Raw genomic sequence first — 16,558 nt, forward strand, 5'->3', positions numbered from 1 at the left:
GGGCTCAATCCTACGAGCCTGGGATCATGACCTGAGCCGAAATCAGGAGTAGGATGCTCAACCGACTGAACATGTAGACACCCCTTTATTTGTTTATTAAAAAAATTGCTTTTAAGGTAAACTCCATGCCACACGTGGGGCTCAAACTCATGACCCCGAGATCAAGAGTCATATGCTCCACAGACTAAGCCAGCCAGGTACCCCTATATTCTATTTTACCATGATACTCTCAGCGTGAATTTTGACAGCTGTATTATTTGCCGTTATATGAATATACCCATCTTATATATCCACTTTCATATTGTTTGAGATTTAGATTATCTACATTTTTGTTTGAGTGAAACTTGAGTCAATATTTTTGTACATAGAAATCTGTCCTCTTTTCTGATAATTTTCTTAGGACAACTTCCACAAATATAATGTTCATGTTAAAGATTCTAAATATTTGAACGAATAAGTGTTTTTATTGAGATATACTTAACACATAACATTTATATTAGTTTCAGGTCTATAGCATGATTCTATAGTTGCAAAATATTTTAAAGGTGGTTCAGCTTGAATAAAAATGTGTATTTAAAAATCACTTTTTAATTCTTAAAATAACAGAACTGTATTACAGGAGATAATTTCTGTTTTATTTTTTTTATTTTATCAAAACAATTTTTTTAGATGTTTATTTTTGAGAGAGAGAGAGACAGAGCGCAAGCAGGGGAGGGGCAGAGAGAGGGAGACACAGAATCGGAAGCAGGCTCCAGGCTCCGAGCTGTCAGCACAGAGCCTGAGGAGGGGGTCGAACCCACAAATTGTGAGATCATGACCTGAGCTGAAGTTGGATGCTTAACCGACTGAGCCACCCAGGTGCCCTGATAATTTCTGTTTTGAAGCATCATCATAATCATCATTTTCATCAAACATTTAGTACCTACATGAGTGGTATTTACAAAACCAGTTACTCGAATGTGGAATTTGGCTTTGGGCAAATAGATGACTACTCTGAATACAGACAGGCAAATGGGTCCATGAATAACAAGGCAAAAATCAAATACTGACCACAGAAAACATTTTTATAATTTAAAAACAAGCTAAGAAAGAACACTAAATAGAAAGGGATGAGAGGTATTTTTCATATTAGTAATTTTTTTCTTTGCATGAAGGTCATCATGCAATGATTACATCCCTAGATGGTAACGACAACATTTTCATCCAGAGAGAGACAAGTGAAAATGGAAACGGGGTCATAAGATCAGAAGTTGTCAGGTGAGAATATGGCTGCTCACAGTGGGCAGCTGTCGAGGTCATCCTTGTATGTGGAGAGAGGGAAGCATTACTTAGATGAACAACACAATCTGTGCTTTGGAACTTCAGAAAAGGACAATTTAAGAAGACACATTATGAGAGGCGTCTTCATCAATCAAATACAGAAACTAGAAACTTATGAAGGAACTGCACTGAGTTCTATTCCCCTCTCATATTCCTCCATGGCTCCTCTGCTCAGATACAATGGAAGGTGCCAGCACCAGGCCCAGGTTGACACACAGCTGCTCAGAGATCAAACTGCATTACCGTGACCCTTTGTCCCAATGAGTCCCCACTTCTAACCCAGTTTAGGATGGATGAGGAGATTCAACGTTGGTTTGTGATGAGGGATAGAAGCAAAAATGTGTTCGCATTTAGCCCAGAAGGCTGACCTATAGCTGCATAGTTCCGATAAGTATCAAATATGTACTGGTTGCTGCATTCTTAGAGTCTCATGACTGTTCATCTCACTTGTTAATATCAAGATGAATGATAAGCATCGGAGAAATCCTGTGAAACTATTTTTAAGAGTAGAAATTTGAAAAAGACATTTATGATCTAATATTCCCTGCACGTCCCCTCCCCTTTGAGCACTTAATATAATAACCACCATCTTCACACAGTAAAAGTGCAGCTCTTTCTCCCCACGGGCCCTGTCCCCGTGCTATAATAAAAGCACCTTTTTGCACCAAAAATGTCTCAAGAATTCTTTCTTTCTTTTTTTTTACTTTTTCCTTTTTTCTTTTTCCTTTTTAATTTTTTTAATTTGTAATTTATTTTTTATTTTGTTTTATTTTTTATTTTTTTAAATTTACATCCAAATTAGTTAGCATATAGTGCAACAATGATTTCAGAAGTAGATTCCTTAGTGCCCCTTACCCATTTAGCCCATCCCCCCTCCCACAAGCCCTCCCGTAGCCCTCAGTTTGTTCTCCATATTTATGAGTCTCTTCTGTTTTGTCCCCCTCCCTGTTTTTATATTATTTTTGTTTCCCTTCCCTTATGCTCATCTGTTTTGTCTCTTAAAGTCCTCATATGAGTGAAGTCATATGATTTTTGTCTTTCTCCGAGTGACTAATTTCACTTAGCGTAATACCCTCTAGTTCCATCCATGTAGTTGCTCAAGAATTCTTCCTTGACCATTCGCTTCTGACCCCACATCAGTTTGTAGATCCAGTCTTCCCTGTTGATCTTTGCTCAAGGTTTAAATTCTCTGGAATGTCAGATTCTTTTTTTTTTTTAAATGGGGAAAAGATGAGTACAGGAAGAGGCTTAAGTGATGCATCTTTGATTGCTGTTGGGCAGGAAAAGGATTTTGTGGACCTTAATTTTTGTTTAAGTATTAGATATATGTGTTCACATTGATAAAATGAACTTTAGGATGACTTAGGTGTTTCTCAGTTGGCTTGATGATTTCCTCAATTTTCCCATACTTTCTCTCCCAGAGATTTGCCTTTGACATATTTCCCACTTCAGAGGCCAGTGATTTTTATTATCTAGTAAAATTCCGTTGCAGAGGTAGCTTCACCTTTGGATGACCGAGGTTTTGTGCTGTAAATTTGACTTCCATATTAGCATCTTTCTCTCCAGATTTATTTTGCATTGCCTTCCTGAAGAAGGCTTACCATTCAGCTCAAATCAATTGCCACCATTTTTCTAAAGTTTTTTTTTCCTTTTTTTTTTTAAGAGTTATTTTTTATTTTTTATTTTTTTGAGAGAGAGAATGAGAGTGCCCCTGGGTACACACGAGCCAGGGAGGGGCAGAGGGAGAGAGAAAGAGAATCTCAAGCAGGCTCCTTGCCCAGTGCAGAGCACCACATGGGGCTCAGTCTCACGACTCTGAGATCATGACCTGAGCCCAAATCAAGAGTCGGCCCCTGAACCCACCTGAACCCAGGTACCCCTCTAAAGGTTTTTCTAACTTTACTTCTTAACCATTGTTCCCAGTATCCTTCCCGCCCTCTGACAAAATCCATTTCTCCTTTCTAGTTGGCACACAGCTTGAGCAGAAACATTAAACGTTCTATATCGTAACTTATTTGCTTATATGTCTACCCAACTAACTCTTTCAAGTTGCTTTTTTTAAGAGCCACTGTTTTTATTACTATTATTTTTTTAATACTCAACCCTGAGAATAAATACATAGCTGGGAGAACGTCACAAATAATAATCCAAGTGTCACTTGTCACCCACTCCAGGACAAGTAGGCCTGTGGGTTTATTGATTTGGGAGGTTTTACATCTGTGGAACACCAGAACAATTTCCTGAACGCTGTTTCTTCAATTGCATTAATTTCTCTCAGATTTGTTTCTCAAATAAAGGAAAGGAGATATCAGAAAGTACTACCTGTTCTGTGTTTAGACTCGCAGGCGGTCAATAGCTGTTTACGGACAGTATGGCGGCCATCCCTGTGTCGGAAATGCATTTGAAACACAATCGTGTGAACCTACCCGAGGATGTCCAACGGAAGAGGGATGTGGAGAGCGTTTCAGGTGTTTTTCAGGTATGTTTTCATAGGCTTGGCAGGCAGGGTGTAATTTCAAATGCTATTTGGTTAACTTGCTCAGTATGTATTTGTTGACTTTTACTGAATGTGTATCGGCCTTAAAATTAATTTCAGGCCAATATCAGTAGGATTTTTATTGGCATATTAATTACATACTCAGCTATCATTATTTAGAATGCAAGAGGAGGCATCTGGTAAGAAAGGTAAGGATACTCCTCCCTTCTTTGAAAAGAAATATGGCTGTTGCCAGACCCAAACAGTTTTTGACATTGCATTGTTGGCGGAGATGTAGAGTGAGTCCGGTACACCGAGATTAGGCAAAAATAATGTTACTGCCCAAATTATCATTATGTTTACAAGAGAAGCAACTCTAATTAGCTAATCAAGGAGTAATACAGGTCACTTCTATACACTGGGTGATTGAAACACAATTTCAAATTTTGGCATTGAGTATTATTTGACCTAGTGTTTATGTATCATTTGTGCAGTGAAGTTAATTCAACGTTTACCAAATATTCATTATTATTACTATGTTCCAGATACAATGGTAAGGATTGTGGATATACAAATGAAATGCTTAGTCTCTTCCCTGAAAAATATTAAAGTTTATGCACAGAATAGTTCATAATTAATCTCTGTGTTAGAAGTGCTCCTCAACAAGACCTGTCAAACTCCTATTTTACTTTCAAAACCCAGATCAGGTGACTCCTCTTTTCAGAAGCATTCCTTAACTTCCCAACTGATAGAGATAATTAACAAATCACTTCTCTGTGTTCCTTACATACATTGTACTATCTGTGATCTGGAGAATTTACTGGCCTGGTTATCTCTCTTGGAGACAGTGAACTCCTTGAGGATATGGATTATATTGCTTTAATTTTTTAATGTTTATTTATTTTTGAGAAAGAGAGAGACAGACAGAGTGTGAGCAGGGAGGGGCTGAGAGAGGGGGAAACACGGAATCTGAAGCAGGCTCCAGGCTCCGAGCTGTCAGCACAGAGCCTGACGGGGGGCTCAAACTCACAAACCACCAGATATGACCTGAGCCGAAGTCAGATGCGTAACTGACTGAGCCACCCAGGTGCCCCTGTTGCTTTAATTTTTGCATCTGGAATACTTGGTACATAGTAGACTGTCCACAACATTGGATCGGATTGAGTGAGAGCATAGTGGGATGCATGCTATACCGTCAGGACAGTTGCATGCAATGCACACTATGAGGACACAGAGGAAGGACATGCACTATAGCCTGTGGAGGAGGGATGGTCTCTAAGAGGAGATGATGTTTAATTTGGTCCTTGAAGGACAGGTTGGTGACAGGTAGAGAAACCCTTCTAGTCTGAGGGAACCGTAAGTGCAAGGTCAGTGGAGATGACAGAAGCCTGGCCTTTTATTCATGCAGGTGTGACTATCGCATCAGAAGCTGGTAGGAGAATGGCTGGAGATGATGCTGGGGAGGTAGGCAAGGGTTAGATCATCTGATACCCTCCAGTGCTTCCTTGATTCCTGGGATGTATGTCTATCATAGCAATTACGTTGCTGAATTATAATGATCTATGTCTTCATAGTCCTTTCTGTTAGCTTGTAAAGTATATGAAAAGCCCAGCATACTATTTTTATTTATATTTGTACCTAACACCTGGAAGAGTGTCTTGCACAGAATATATGCTAAAGACGTGATGAGTGTTAACCTTTTGATCCAGTTTCTATGCTCTCAAAAGCTTACACATCAAATCACCAAAAGAAGCAGAGCTTTGACATCTTGGTCAGTGATGGCAAAAAATAAACTGAAAGTTGAAGGGCAGGATGTCAATCTATCTTCCCAGTGGTCGGCACTGTTTGATTCTGGAAGATTCAGACAAACTGCTTGGTTATGGGTGAGAGCCTGGAATTTGAATTCAGCTTCTATTTTCAATTTTGTGTCCAGCTGAGGTCAGAATCAGTTTTGTGTGTTGTAATATGAGGACCCAAATAATCACCAGTCTTTTCCTGGACATCTTGAGGACTGATCTCAAATTCACACTAGAATATTAGTACAATTTTGGGAATCAAAGGCAAAACCCTTTTGATCCCAGGTAGTTTTTCCCTTCTACCCTCTTTTATTTATTTATTTATTTATTTATTTATTTATTTATTTATTTATTCATTCATTCATTCATTCATTCATTCATTCATTCATTTATGGGGCTTATCTTGTGTACAGGCCAGTGCATCAGCAGATCTTTGGTTTGCAATGGGGATTCTGACTGTGAAGAGGATAGTGCTGATGAAGACAGATGTGAGGACTTAGAAAGCAGACCTTCGTGTGACCTTGATAAACCTCCTCCCAACATAGAACTTACTGGAAATGGGTAAGGTGCTGGCCAGTTTTCTGTGCACACTGATGGATAGTAGCTTTTCATTTTGTTTTGTTTTATTTTATGGTTTGGTAAGTCTGATAACAAATCACCTAATAGCTCAGCCTTTGGCTCAGAGCTCTTTGCCACATCCTGAAACTTTTCATTCATACCTGTATACTTGAAAATGTATGTGGTAAATGCAGAGTGTCCAATTGTCCCTAGACTGTCCTGCTTTTAGCGCTGGAGGTCCTATGTCCAGGGACACCCCTCAGACCTGGGGAAACCTGGATAGTTGGTCACCCTACGGGAGAGAGGTAGAAATAGAGAGAGACAGAGGGAGAGAATTGATTCAATGACAGTGATGTGAGGCTCCTTATGAGAATGAAGAGACAATAGAGTAAGAACAGAGAAAGAAGAGAGAAAGTAACGTATTGGAATATTGAGGCTTGAAAAGTAATTGTCTGAACTGGCTGGGAACTTTCATTTTCAAGTGAAGTTGGGACAATCCCATGTTTGTCTTTCCAAAAAGAATTCTGAGGAATTTTGAGGGTCAGATCCAAGTTGAAGATTTCAAGACTTTAAAACAGTCTATTTTAGAGTGATAGAAGTGGCTTTTCTATCCTAGTTTAAAATTCATTAACAGAAAAATGGTAAAATTACTCTAAAGAGTATACCATTCAGTATACTAAGAGGCAAATTAGTTGAAATTTGTTGTAGAAAGTTCTTTCTCCTCAAGAGTCATCTTAATTGTATTGGTTTTATTTATAGATTCAACTCAAAACCAGCTGTTGCCATAAATACAAAAGGGCTATGTTTTCCAAACATGTTCTTAGGCTGAAGGATGTTGGATTTCTCCAGTTATTAGTTTTAGCTATTATACCACCCAGGGGAGGTTGGATAATATATGGTATGCATTAGGACATTGTTCTCTTTATTTGAGCTCTCTCAAAGAGATACTTCACTATATTTCAAAAATTTCTGGAAGTTCTTCTTCAGAAACTGCTATTTCTGATTTCTAACCATCTTTTCTTCCTTCCTTCCTTTTTTTTTTTTTAAACAGTTACAACGAACTCACTGGCCAGTTTAGGAACAAAGTCATTAATACTAAAAGTTTTGGTGGTCAATGCAGAAAGGTGTTTAGTGGGGATGGAAGAGATTTTTATAGACTGAGTGGAAATATCCTCTCCTATACATTCCAGGTACTTAATTTCATTGATTTAATTTATTTTTAATCTGTGAATTATTGCCAGAGGTCATTATTTATGTGATATTGATTTTTTGGTATTTGTTGAGAATTTATTTGTGGCTTAATATTTGATCAATTCTTATAAATGATTTATATGGGCTTAGAAAGAACACATATTCTTTAACTCTGGGGTACAGGGAAACGATACTTTAATTTGTCTCATTTAAGCTGAAATATTCTTTTGCCTCATTTTCAAGTCCATGGACCACATGGGCCCCAAATAGGATGGTCTGTCCCTGTACAGTGTCAAAACTCAAGGCCCTGGCCATGACTGGTCATGATAATCTCTTCGCCACTGCCACAGTGTCAGCTCACTTAAAAATGCGTTTACTGTTAAATTGTAAAATATTTCATATATACAAAACAGTGTAAGTAACATAAACATACAGTTTGAAGAAAACTAATTAGATGAATACTCATATATGCCAACCACATACCTTAAGAAATAGAACATTGCCAATGACTTAAAGGCTCCCATCTACCCCTCTCTGGTCATATCCTCCCCACTCTGACAAACCACCATCTTCTGTTTTGTATTAACCACTTCTTTGTTTTTCTGTATATGTTTATCTCATATGTATTTGTCCCTACATAAAAAATTTGTGATTAGTTTTATCTATTTTTTGCCATTTGTGTAAGTAAATCTTATAGTATATGTTCTTCTATGACTTTTTCCCCCCTCAAAAATCACAGTTTTGAAATTTATTCATGTTAATCTAGATGACGTTTTTTATTGCTGGTTCTACTTTTTTCTTATGAAATTGCCTTGCACATTCTTGTGCATGAGTTCCATGCAAATGAACTAGATTTTCTCTAGGGCATACACCTGGTACTTGGATTGCTGCCTTGCAGGTTATCATAGGTTACACTTTACTCAGTAAAGTTTCCAAAATGGATATATCATCAATTAATACCCGATCTGCAATGTGGAAGGGTGGCCTGTGCTCCATATCCTTGTGAACGTCTGTATTGCTAGACTTTTAAATTTTCCTTAAGGTCTCAGGGTCTTCTTTCCAGGCTTCTGCTTCTTGCAAGCTGTTTCTGTCACACATGCCTAACCTCATTCTATTCCATGATTTCAGCAAAAAATCCACTCACACAAAAAACAGTTATGGCTTTAGGGGGAGAATCCTGAACATTGGAAGGGGATATTCTGTTGGGGTAGTGCCAACACATTCCACAAAAATGGTGGACATCCTCTGTCTTAAAACATCTGTCCTTAGAGTGCCAGTAGGGGAGAGGGGCAGAGGGAGAAAGAATCTTAAGCAGGCTCCATGCTCAGCATGGAGCCCAATGCAGTGCTCGATCCCATGACCCTGGGATCATGATCTGAGCCGAAATCAAGAGTTGGAGCTGCTCAGGCGCCCAAAACATCTGTCTTTCTAGAACCTCAACAGATCAAGATTTCTGGTCTCATCTCATTTTGGCATCTTGTTCTCTTCTTCCAGGATCTCCTCTCTCATTTCTTTCCTCCCTTCTTCCCAGAATTCTAAAAATTTCCAGTTCAGTGCTTCTTATCTCTTAGTCCCGAATTTGCAAACTAAAACTATTGGGATGTTCAGATAGAAGGGCTTTTCGTTTACCAAAATAAACCCTCTTCAGAATGCAATTTTGATTATAAACAGCAAATAGCATCATCCTCTGACTTACAACAGAATAAGTTATATTTAAGAGTTATTGTATCATGAAAATGGAAACTGGAACCGATCTGAAAAATAATGATAGGTACCAATTTTTGATGACCTACTCTGGCATCTGTACTGTTTTAGGCAATTTGTATAGGTTTAATCCTCATAACATCTTTGGAAGGTAAGTAATATTTTACTATTGTATATATGTAGACATTGAGGCTCAGAGGACTCCAGCTGACTTGCTCTAAATCGCCAAATTAGTAAGTAGTACAGCTTGGATCCAGCCTGTCAGACCTCACAGCCCTTTGTTTTTCTAGTATGTTTTACTCTCCCAGTATCTTGTATTTAACTGCTTTTTCAACTCTAAATTCTATATGGTGTATAATACGTATTGTAATTTAACCATTGGCCAGAAGGGAGAATGTGACATAGGCATATGTAGAAAATTTTTTTCTCCTATTCCTAGGAGGATGGGTTGATAATTCTTCATAATTATAAGAGGGATAATTGCATATATATTTTTGGATCAAATTTAGAATGTTACAGAGGAGAGAAAATAATGAGAGAATTTCTGACATAGTTGGAGGACAGACATGCTGGAAGTCTGCAGTTTCTGAAGAAGAGAAATAATTTAATAACAGCATAATCCTGACATTCATTTCCCTCAGCATGGCTTGGTTTTTGGATTGACATCTGAAATGCCTTTCCAGTCACTGAATTTGAAGGAGTTTGTCAGAGTTAGAGGGAAATTATAGAGATGTTTTGAGGATCCAGCCTGAGGGAAGTGAGATGGAAGCAATGAGTCAGTCCCTGAAGTGCTAACCCCATGTGGATATGCAGGTGGTAAGTGTCTTCCACAGGCAGGTAGACCTGAGGCCACTGGGTGTTCAGCTACCTCTGAGTGGAAGATGACTTCTGACTTGTCGGAACATAAACATTAGTAAGTAAACACAGAACAGAATCAGTTAATTTCTCTTGTGATCTCTGTTTCAGTTTTGAGCATCGTAGTTTATCCAGGGCAAACCTGGTCTCTTGTTGACTACGCCACTTTCTTTGATGCCATGCACTTTCTCTGTCTCCTCATATTTTTCATCCCACAAGGAAGCCTTTGACACACAAGCACATTCCTGCTCCATGGTCGCTTTGGAAGGTGCCCCTCCTGTAGTTGTCTGGGAGGCTGCCGAAAGACTTTTTGTTCATTGTCAACTTGGAATGAGTCACAGATGGGAGTAAAAATTAGGGTGGAGAAAATGAATTACTTCCTGGATCCTCCTGTATTTAGTTTTGAATGCACTTCATTATATTTTGGGAAAAGAGATACTAGTGTATATCAAATAAGAATCACAAAATTATATTCTAACGTCATTTTAACTAATGATTAATGATCTGATCCTCTGCTTCCTCTGTTGGTCTGAATCTAGATATCTGAGATTTCTTTTTTTTTAGTTTTTAATTTTATTTATTTATTTTGAGAGAGATAGAGAGATACAGATGGGGGAGGGGACAGAGAAAGGGAGAGAGAGAATCCCAGGCAGGTTCCCTGCTGTCAGCACAGAGTCCGATGTGGGGCTCCATCCCACAAACTGTGAGACCACGACTTGAGCTGAAACCAAGAGTTGGATGCTCAGCTGACTGAGCCACTGAGGCATCCCTGGATATCTGAGATTTCTAAATCTACCTTTTAAACCAGGAATAATTTAAATGATGATCAAAAAATAGCTCACATACATTATATACTGTTCACTGTTTCAAGTGCTTAATGGATCTTCTTTTCTTTATAATAACCTAAAAAAAGTAGGCACTGTCATCTCTATTTTACAGTTGAGGAAACTGAAAAAAACAATGCTGAATGATTTACCCACAATCATAGAGGTAATAGATAACACACATGGATTCTGAACCCAAGAGTGTCTCCAGAACCCTTGTAACACACTATAGTTAAGTGGAGTTGGAGTATATATGAGTTTGATATATACGGAATGAAACCGTAGAGAGAAAAATGGAAGCTGTGGGAGAGGGAATGAATAATGAATTTAATAAGTCCTTGGAAGAGGTGGGAAGGAATGCAATACAGAGAAGAGACAGAGAAGTTAGCTTTATTATTTTTGTTTGTTTGTTTGTTTTTGGAGGATAACTCAGGTTTTTTTTTTAAAATATAATTTATTATCAAGTTGGCTAACATACAGTGTATACAGTGTGCTCATGGTTTTGGGGGTAGATTTCTGTGATTTATCACTTATATACAACACCCAGTGCTCATCCCAACAAGTGCCCTCCTCAATGCCCATCACCCATTTTCCCCTCTCCTTTGCCCCTCCGCCATCAACCCTCAGTTTGTTCTCTGTATTTAAGAATTTCTTATGGTTTGCCTCCCTCTCTGTTTGAAACTATTTTTTCCCCTTCCCTTCTCCCATGGTCTTCTATTAAGTTTCCCAAGTTCCACATGTGAGTGAAAACATATGATATCTGTCTTTCTCTGACTGACTTATTTCACTTAGCATAATATCCTCCAGTTCCATCCATGTTGTTGCAAATGGCAGGATTTCATTCTTTCTCATTGCCAAGTAGTATTCCATTGTCTATATAAACCACATCTTCTTTATCCATTCATCAGTTGATGAACATTTGGACTCCTTCCATAATTTGGCTAATGTTGAAAGTGCTGCTATAAACATTGGGGTAAATGTGCCCTATGAATCAGCACTCCTGTATCCTTTGGATAAATTCCTAGTATGCTATTGTTGGGTCGTAGGGCAGTTCTATTTTTAATTTTTTGAAGAACCTCCAGACTGTTTTCCAGAGTGACTGCACCAGCTTGCATTCCCACTAACAGTGCAAGATGGTTCCTGTTTTTCCACATCCTTGCCAACATCTGTTGTTTCCTGAGTTGTTAATTTTAGCCATTCTGACCAGTGTGAGGTGGTATCTCAGTGTGGTTTTGATTTGTATTTCCCTGATGATGAGTGATGTTGAGCATTTTTTCATGTGTCTGTTGCCATCTGGATGTCTTCTTTGGCAAAGTGTCTATTTGTGTCTTCTGCCCATTTCTTCACTGGGTTATTCATTTTCCGAGTGTTGAGTTTGATAAGTTCTTTATAGACTTTGGATACTAATTCTTTATCTGATATGTTATTTGCAAATATCTTCTCCCATTCTGTCGGTTGCCTTTTAGTTTTGATGATTGTTTCCTTTACAGTGTAGAAGCTTTTTAGCTTGATGAGGTCAAATAGTTCATTTTTGCTTTTATTTCCCTTGCCTTAGAAGATGTGTTGAGCAACAAATTGCCGCAGCTGAGGTCAAAGAGGTTGTTGCCTGGTTTCTTTTCTAGGGTTTTGATGGTTTCCTGTCTCACATTGAGGTCTTTCATCCATTTTGAGTTTATTTTTGTGTATGGTGTAAGAAAGTGGTCCAGTTTCATTCTTCTGCATGTTGCTGTCCCGTTCTCCCAGCACCATTTACTAAAGAGACTGTTTTTTTTCCTATCGGATACTCTTTCCTGCTTTGTCAAAGATTAGTTAGCCATACATTTGTGGGTCCAATTCTGGATTCTCTGTTCTATTCCATTGGTTTATGTGTCTGTTTTTGTGCCAATACCTTACTGTCTTGATGATTACAGCTTTGTAGTAGAGGCTAAAGTCTGGAATTGTGATGCCTCCTGCTTTGGTTTCCTTTTTCAACATTACTTTGGCTATTTGGGGTCTTTTGTGGTTCCGTACAAATTTTAGGACTGTTTGTTCTAGCTTTGAGAAGAATGCTGGTGCAATTTCGATTGGGATTGCATGAAATGTGTAGATTTATTTGGATAGTAGTGACATTTTAGCAATATTTGTTCTTCCAATCCAAGAGCATGGAATGTTTTTCCATTTCTTTATATCTTCTTCAATTTCCTCCATAGGTTTTCTATAGCTTTCAGCATACAGATATTTGAACAACTTTGGCTAAGTTTATTCCTATTTTATGGTTCTTGTGCAATTGTAAATGGGATCAATCAGAGAAGTTAGCTTTAGATGGAGGAGGGACACCTGTGGAAGAAAGGAAGAGGAGAAATGTAAATATGTTTGTCGATTTGTTAGCCAGAAATTTAGGAATCCTCTGTCTGGTAATTGGAATGTTTGTAAAGAAAGAGGTTAAGGTCATTTTCTGAAAGTGAGGAAAGTGGTTCTAAGATTGGGGGATTGAGGTAGGGGTTGAACTTTTGAAATAGGTACTATAGAAAATGGGAAAGAAAGAGAACGGACTAAAGAAATATAGGGCTGCTGGACTGCATTGAGGGTTCCCCTGAGATCAGAAATCATGAATGGACTTACAGTGGTACCCATCTATAGCTGTGTGATTTTTCTATTGTAGTGCTAAGTAGCTTGGCTGTGAGCATTGAACCAGGTTGGAATTCTGCCTGGCAAGCATGATGGCAGGGTCTATCTAGGCGAGGATGTTAAGTTCATTGATGAGAAACTGTTGAAGTCATGAACCATGAAGGCTATCCGAAAAAGAAAGAAGTGAAAAAAAGGAAGGTGCTGATAGGGAGAGAGAACGGAAACTAAGTTGAAGAACTTGCCTCTACGAAGTTGAATAATTGCTCTGGTGATGATAGTATGAGAGTCAAAAGAGTAATAGGTGGCAGACTGTAGGATGTTTGAGTTTGTGATTTTAGAGGAAGGATCGTCTGAGAGAATTCAGGATTCAAAGTTAGATGGGAAAGAGAGTATCAATTCAGGGTCATTTAAGAAAATCACATTAGCCTGAAAAAGATGACTTGGCAGCCATATGTAGAGCAGACGAGAGTGAGGAGATGCTGAACTAAATCATCTAAGAGGCTTATTTGCATGAATCGAGTATTTGAATTGTAGATCTGAAGATGAGGGAAAATAGGTTTTCTTTCTTTCTTTTTTTTTTTTTTTTACATCAAAAGGAAGATAGATAACTTCTCTTTCTTAAGAGAGAGAGAGAGAAAAAAATTAAATTGTGTGCCTATCTAAAGCCTAATAGGACCAAAACAGTATCTAGTGGCTGCAGAAATCTCTAATAGCATTCTTATTAACGTCTTCTTTGTAGTCAATAATAAGACATATATTCTCCATCTCAGCTTTGAGCTAAACTTATGCATTTGACTTTGAAATAGATCCATTTCATAATTTAATGAAAATAATGCCCTAATAAAAGATATGAATAAATCTATCTTTTCGTATCTTGTGGTGTGTTCTTAACATTCATGCATAATTTTGAACGTGGGCAATGATAAAAGTAATATAATATTTTCTGGCATTTTCCTGATGAATTTCTTTCCAGTCTTTTTTTTTTTTTTTTTTTTTTTTGACTGGGGAATATACTTGCATTGATGTAATTAACAGGATTATCACATTTATAACAGTTTCTCATTTAACATGAGTATTTCTCTTCATAGGCATCATTGAAAATGACTGCATAATAGTCTGTCATTTTCTTTCCTTTTAGGTTTGTGTTTAAAGTATATCATACCCATCATTTTAATTTTCCCTGTGTGTTTGTTTTTTTTTTTTTTTTTTTTTTTTTTCTTCCCTGTGCTTTTTTATACTTCGATCTCAAACACAGATGTGTGTGGATATATGCTAACAACACAAATGCTCGCGGAAACACAGTTACTGATTTGACTGTTTTATATGGAGCAGACACGGTGAGAGGGAGTCCTCGTGCGTGTCTTGTTTTATTCTCGCGGTGATTGGCATTTGTTAGCAAATTAATTGCCCATGACTTTTAAAATTTTCGAGATTTTTGTGTCAAGATTCAGATTTATCTCCTTTCTTGAAAACAGATCACCTGTCAGTGCTAGCACCTGTAGTTACACATGGTAACTGTATGATGGAGTCCTGCGTTGGTACCCCTTTTCTACAGTGCGTGTGTTCACTTCATCACCCTGCCTTCCCCTGGATGCCTCCAACATTTATATTACTTGCCAGCCCCCTGTAGGCATTTTATTTTGACACTTGATCTAGGATAAAGTAAGGGATAAATAAATGATTATCTTCTTCATCTGTGCTGGAGCTGTCATGACTCTGTTAGCCACATGTGACTATCCTGTTGCCTGCTTCAAAATTCTTGTGGGATGGCCTTTTCTTCTACTATCTATCACAGAAAAAAAAAATCCAGTTTCAGCATTAATTAGAAAGTTATAGCTACTACTGGATCACATAGAACATTCCCAAAGTCCAAAAGATCTACATGCTTCAGATCACCGATTTGCATTTCTGTTCCCTTTTATTAGATGAAAAATCAAGAGCCAAGTGCTTTTCAGTTCTCTGTTAGTATGGTTTTGTTAATTTTCTGACTTCTGGCCTAGATGTTGACATTAAACAAAATGGGAGATGTGTGTACACAAATATATTCTGTGAATCACTTGGGATTACCATTACTGAGACCATGTCTCCTGCTTAACAAAGAATAATTATAGAATGGACTCTATTCCTTATATTTATATGGGCCTGGTCACAATGAGAGCCACAGTTGTTTTGTGTCAATGAAGAGCTTTCTTTTTTTGGAGAGGATTGTGTAAAGAAAGTATTCACGTTAAAGGATCCATGGCAAAAGATTTTGGGTTATACCCAAGGCCTTGATTTAGTCACAACAAAACTTTTCATTTTCTTTATAGGTGAAGATAAATAATGATTTTAATTATGAATTTTACAACAGTAGCTGGTCTTATGTAAAACATACTTCAGCAGAATATACATCATCTAGTAAGAAACGCTCCTTTTTTAGATCTTCAGCATCTTCTTCGTATAGTCATATTTCACATAGCAATGAAATCCAAAAGCAAAAGGTTAGTATGAAACATGAGTTAACTTTTCCATATTTTACTGCTTAAGTATTTCTAACATTAACAAAAGTGTATTTACCAAAAGGATCAGCTTTCATTTTTAAATTAGGGTAGTAGCATCTTCTTCAAAGAGACAATGTAATATATTTCCTTAAGAGGTAACATTGTATCTTGTCAATTCTCTTGGATAATATATCTATTAATACTTTGTCTTCTTTCTTTTCTTTCTTTCTTTCTTTCTTTCTTTCTTTCTTTCCCCTTTCTTTCTTTCTTTCCTCTTTCTTTCTTTCTTTCTTTCTTTCTTTCTTTCTTTCCTCTTTCTTTCTTTCTTTCTTTCTTTCTTTCTTTCTTTCTTTCTTTCTTTCTTTCTTTCTTTCTTTCTTTCTTTCTTTCTTTCTTTCTTTCTTTCTTTCTTTCTTTCGTCTATGACTAACCTGGGGCTGAAACTCACGACCTCAAGGTTAAGAGTTTCATGCTCCACTGACTGAGCCAGCCAGGCACTCCTATACTTTGTTTTTCTTATTAAAGTATTTTTACTTATTTGAAAATCTTAAAAAGCATTACTTTCAAATCTACTAGTGAAAATTTTCTTAAATTTCTAATTTATGATTGCTATACATGATTATATGTGTTATAGAATTGAAAAAATCCTGTTAATATATGCTTTCTAAACAGTAATGCTAGAATGTTTCTGAGAAGGTGCATAAAACTAAAAGATTTTAAAACACTTTGTTACTTTTGAGATACCAC

The 16,558-nt window shown here is 37.4% G+C and overlaps 1 protein-coding gene across 2 annotated transcripts in view; it reads left to right on the forward strand.

Moving 5' to 3' along the window:
• The window catches only part of C7 (complement C7), a 56,292-nt gene that overhangs the window by 7,763 nt on the left and 31,971 nt on the right, over nt 1-16,558 (forward strand). For both annotated transcript variants that reach the window (XM_019464256.2, XM_019464258.2), the window contains 4 exons: nt 3,658-3,799; nt 6,006-6,153; nt 7,202-7,340; nt 15,641-15,811. In XM_019464256.2, the coding sequence (XP_019319801.2) occupies nt 3,658-3,799; nt 6,006-6,153; nt 7,202-7,340; nt 15,641-15,811 (600 nt within the window). The remainder of the gene's footprint in view (nt 1-3,657; nt 3,800-6,005; nt 6,154-7,201; nt 7,341-15,640; nt 15,812-16,558) is intronic.

The sequence above is a fragment of the Panthera pardus genome, unplaced genomic scaffold (genome assembly GCF_024362965.1).
Source record: "Panthera pardus isolate Hobbes unplaced genomic scaffold, ASM2436296v1 HiC_scaffold_2, whole genome shotgun sequence".
Taxonomy (NCBI): domain Eukaryota; kingdom Metazoa; phylum Chordata; class Mammalia; order Carnivora; family Felidae; genus Panthera; species Panthera pardus.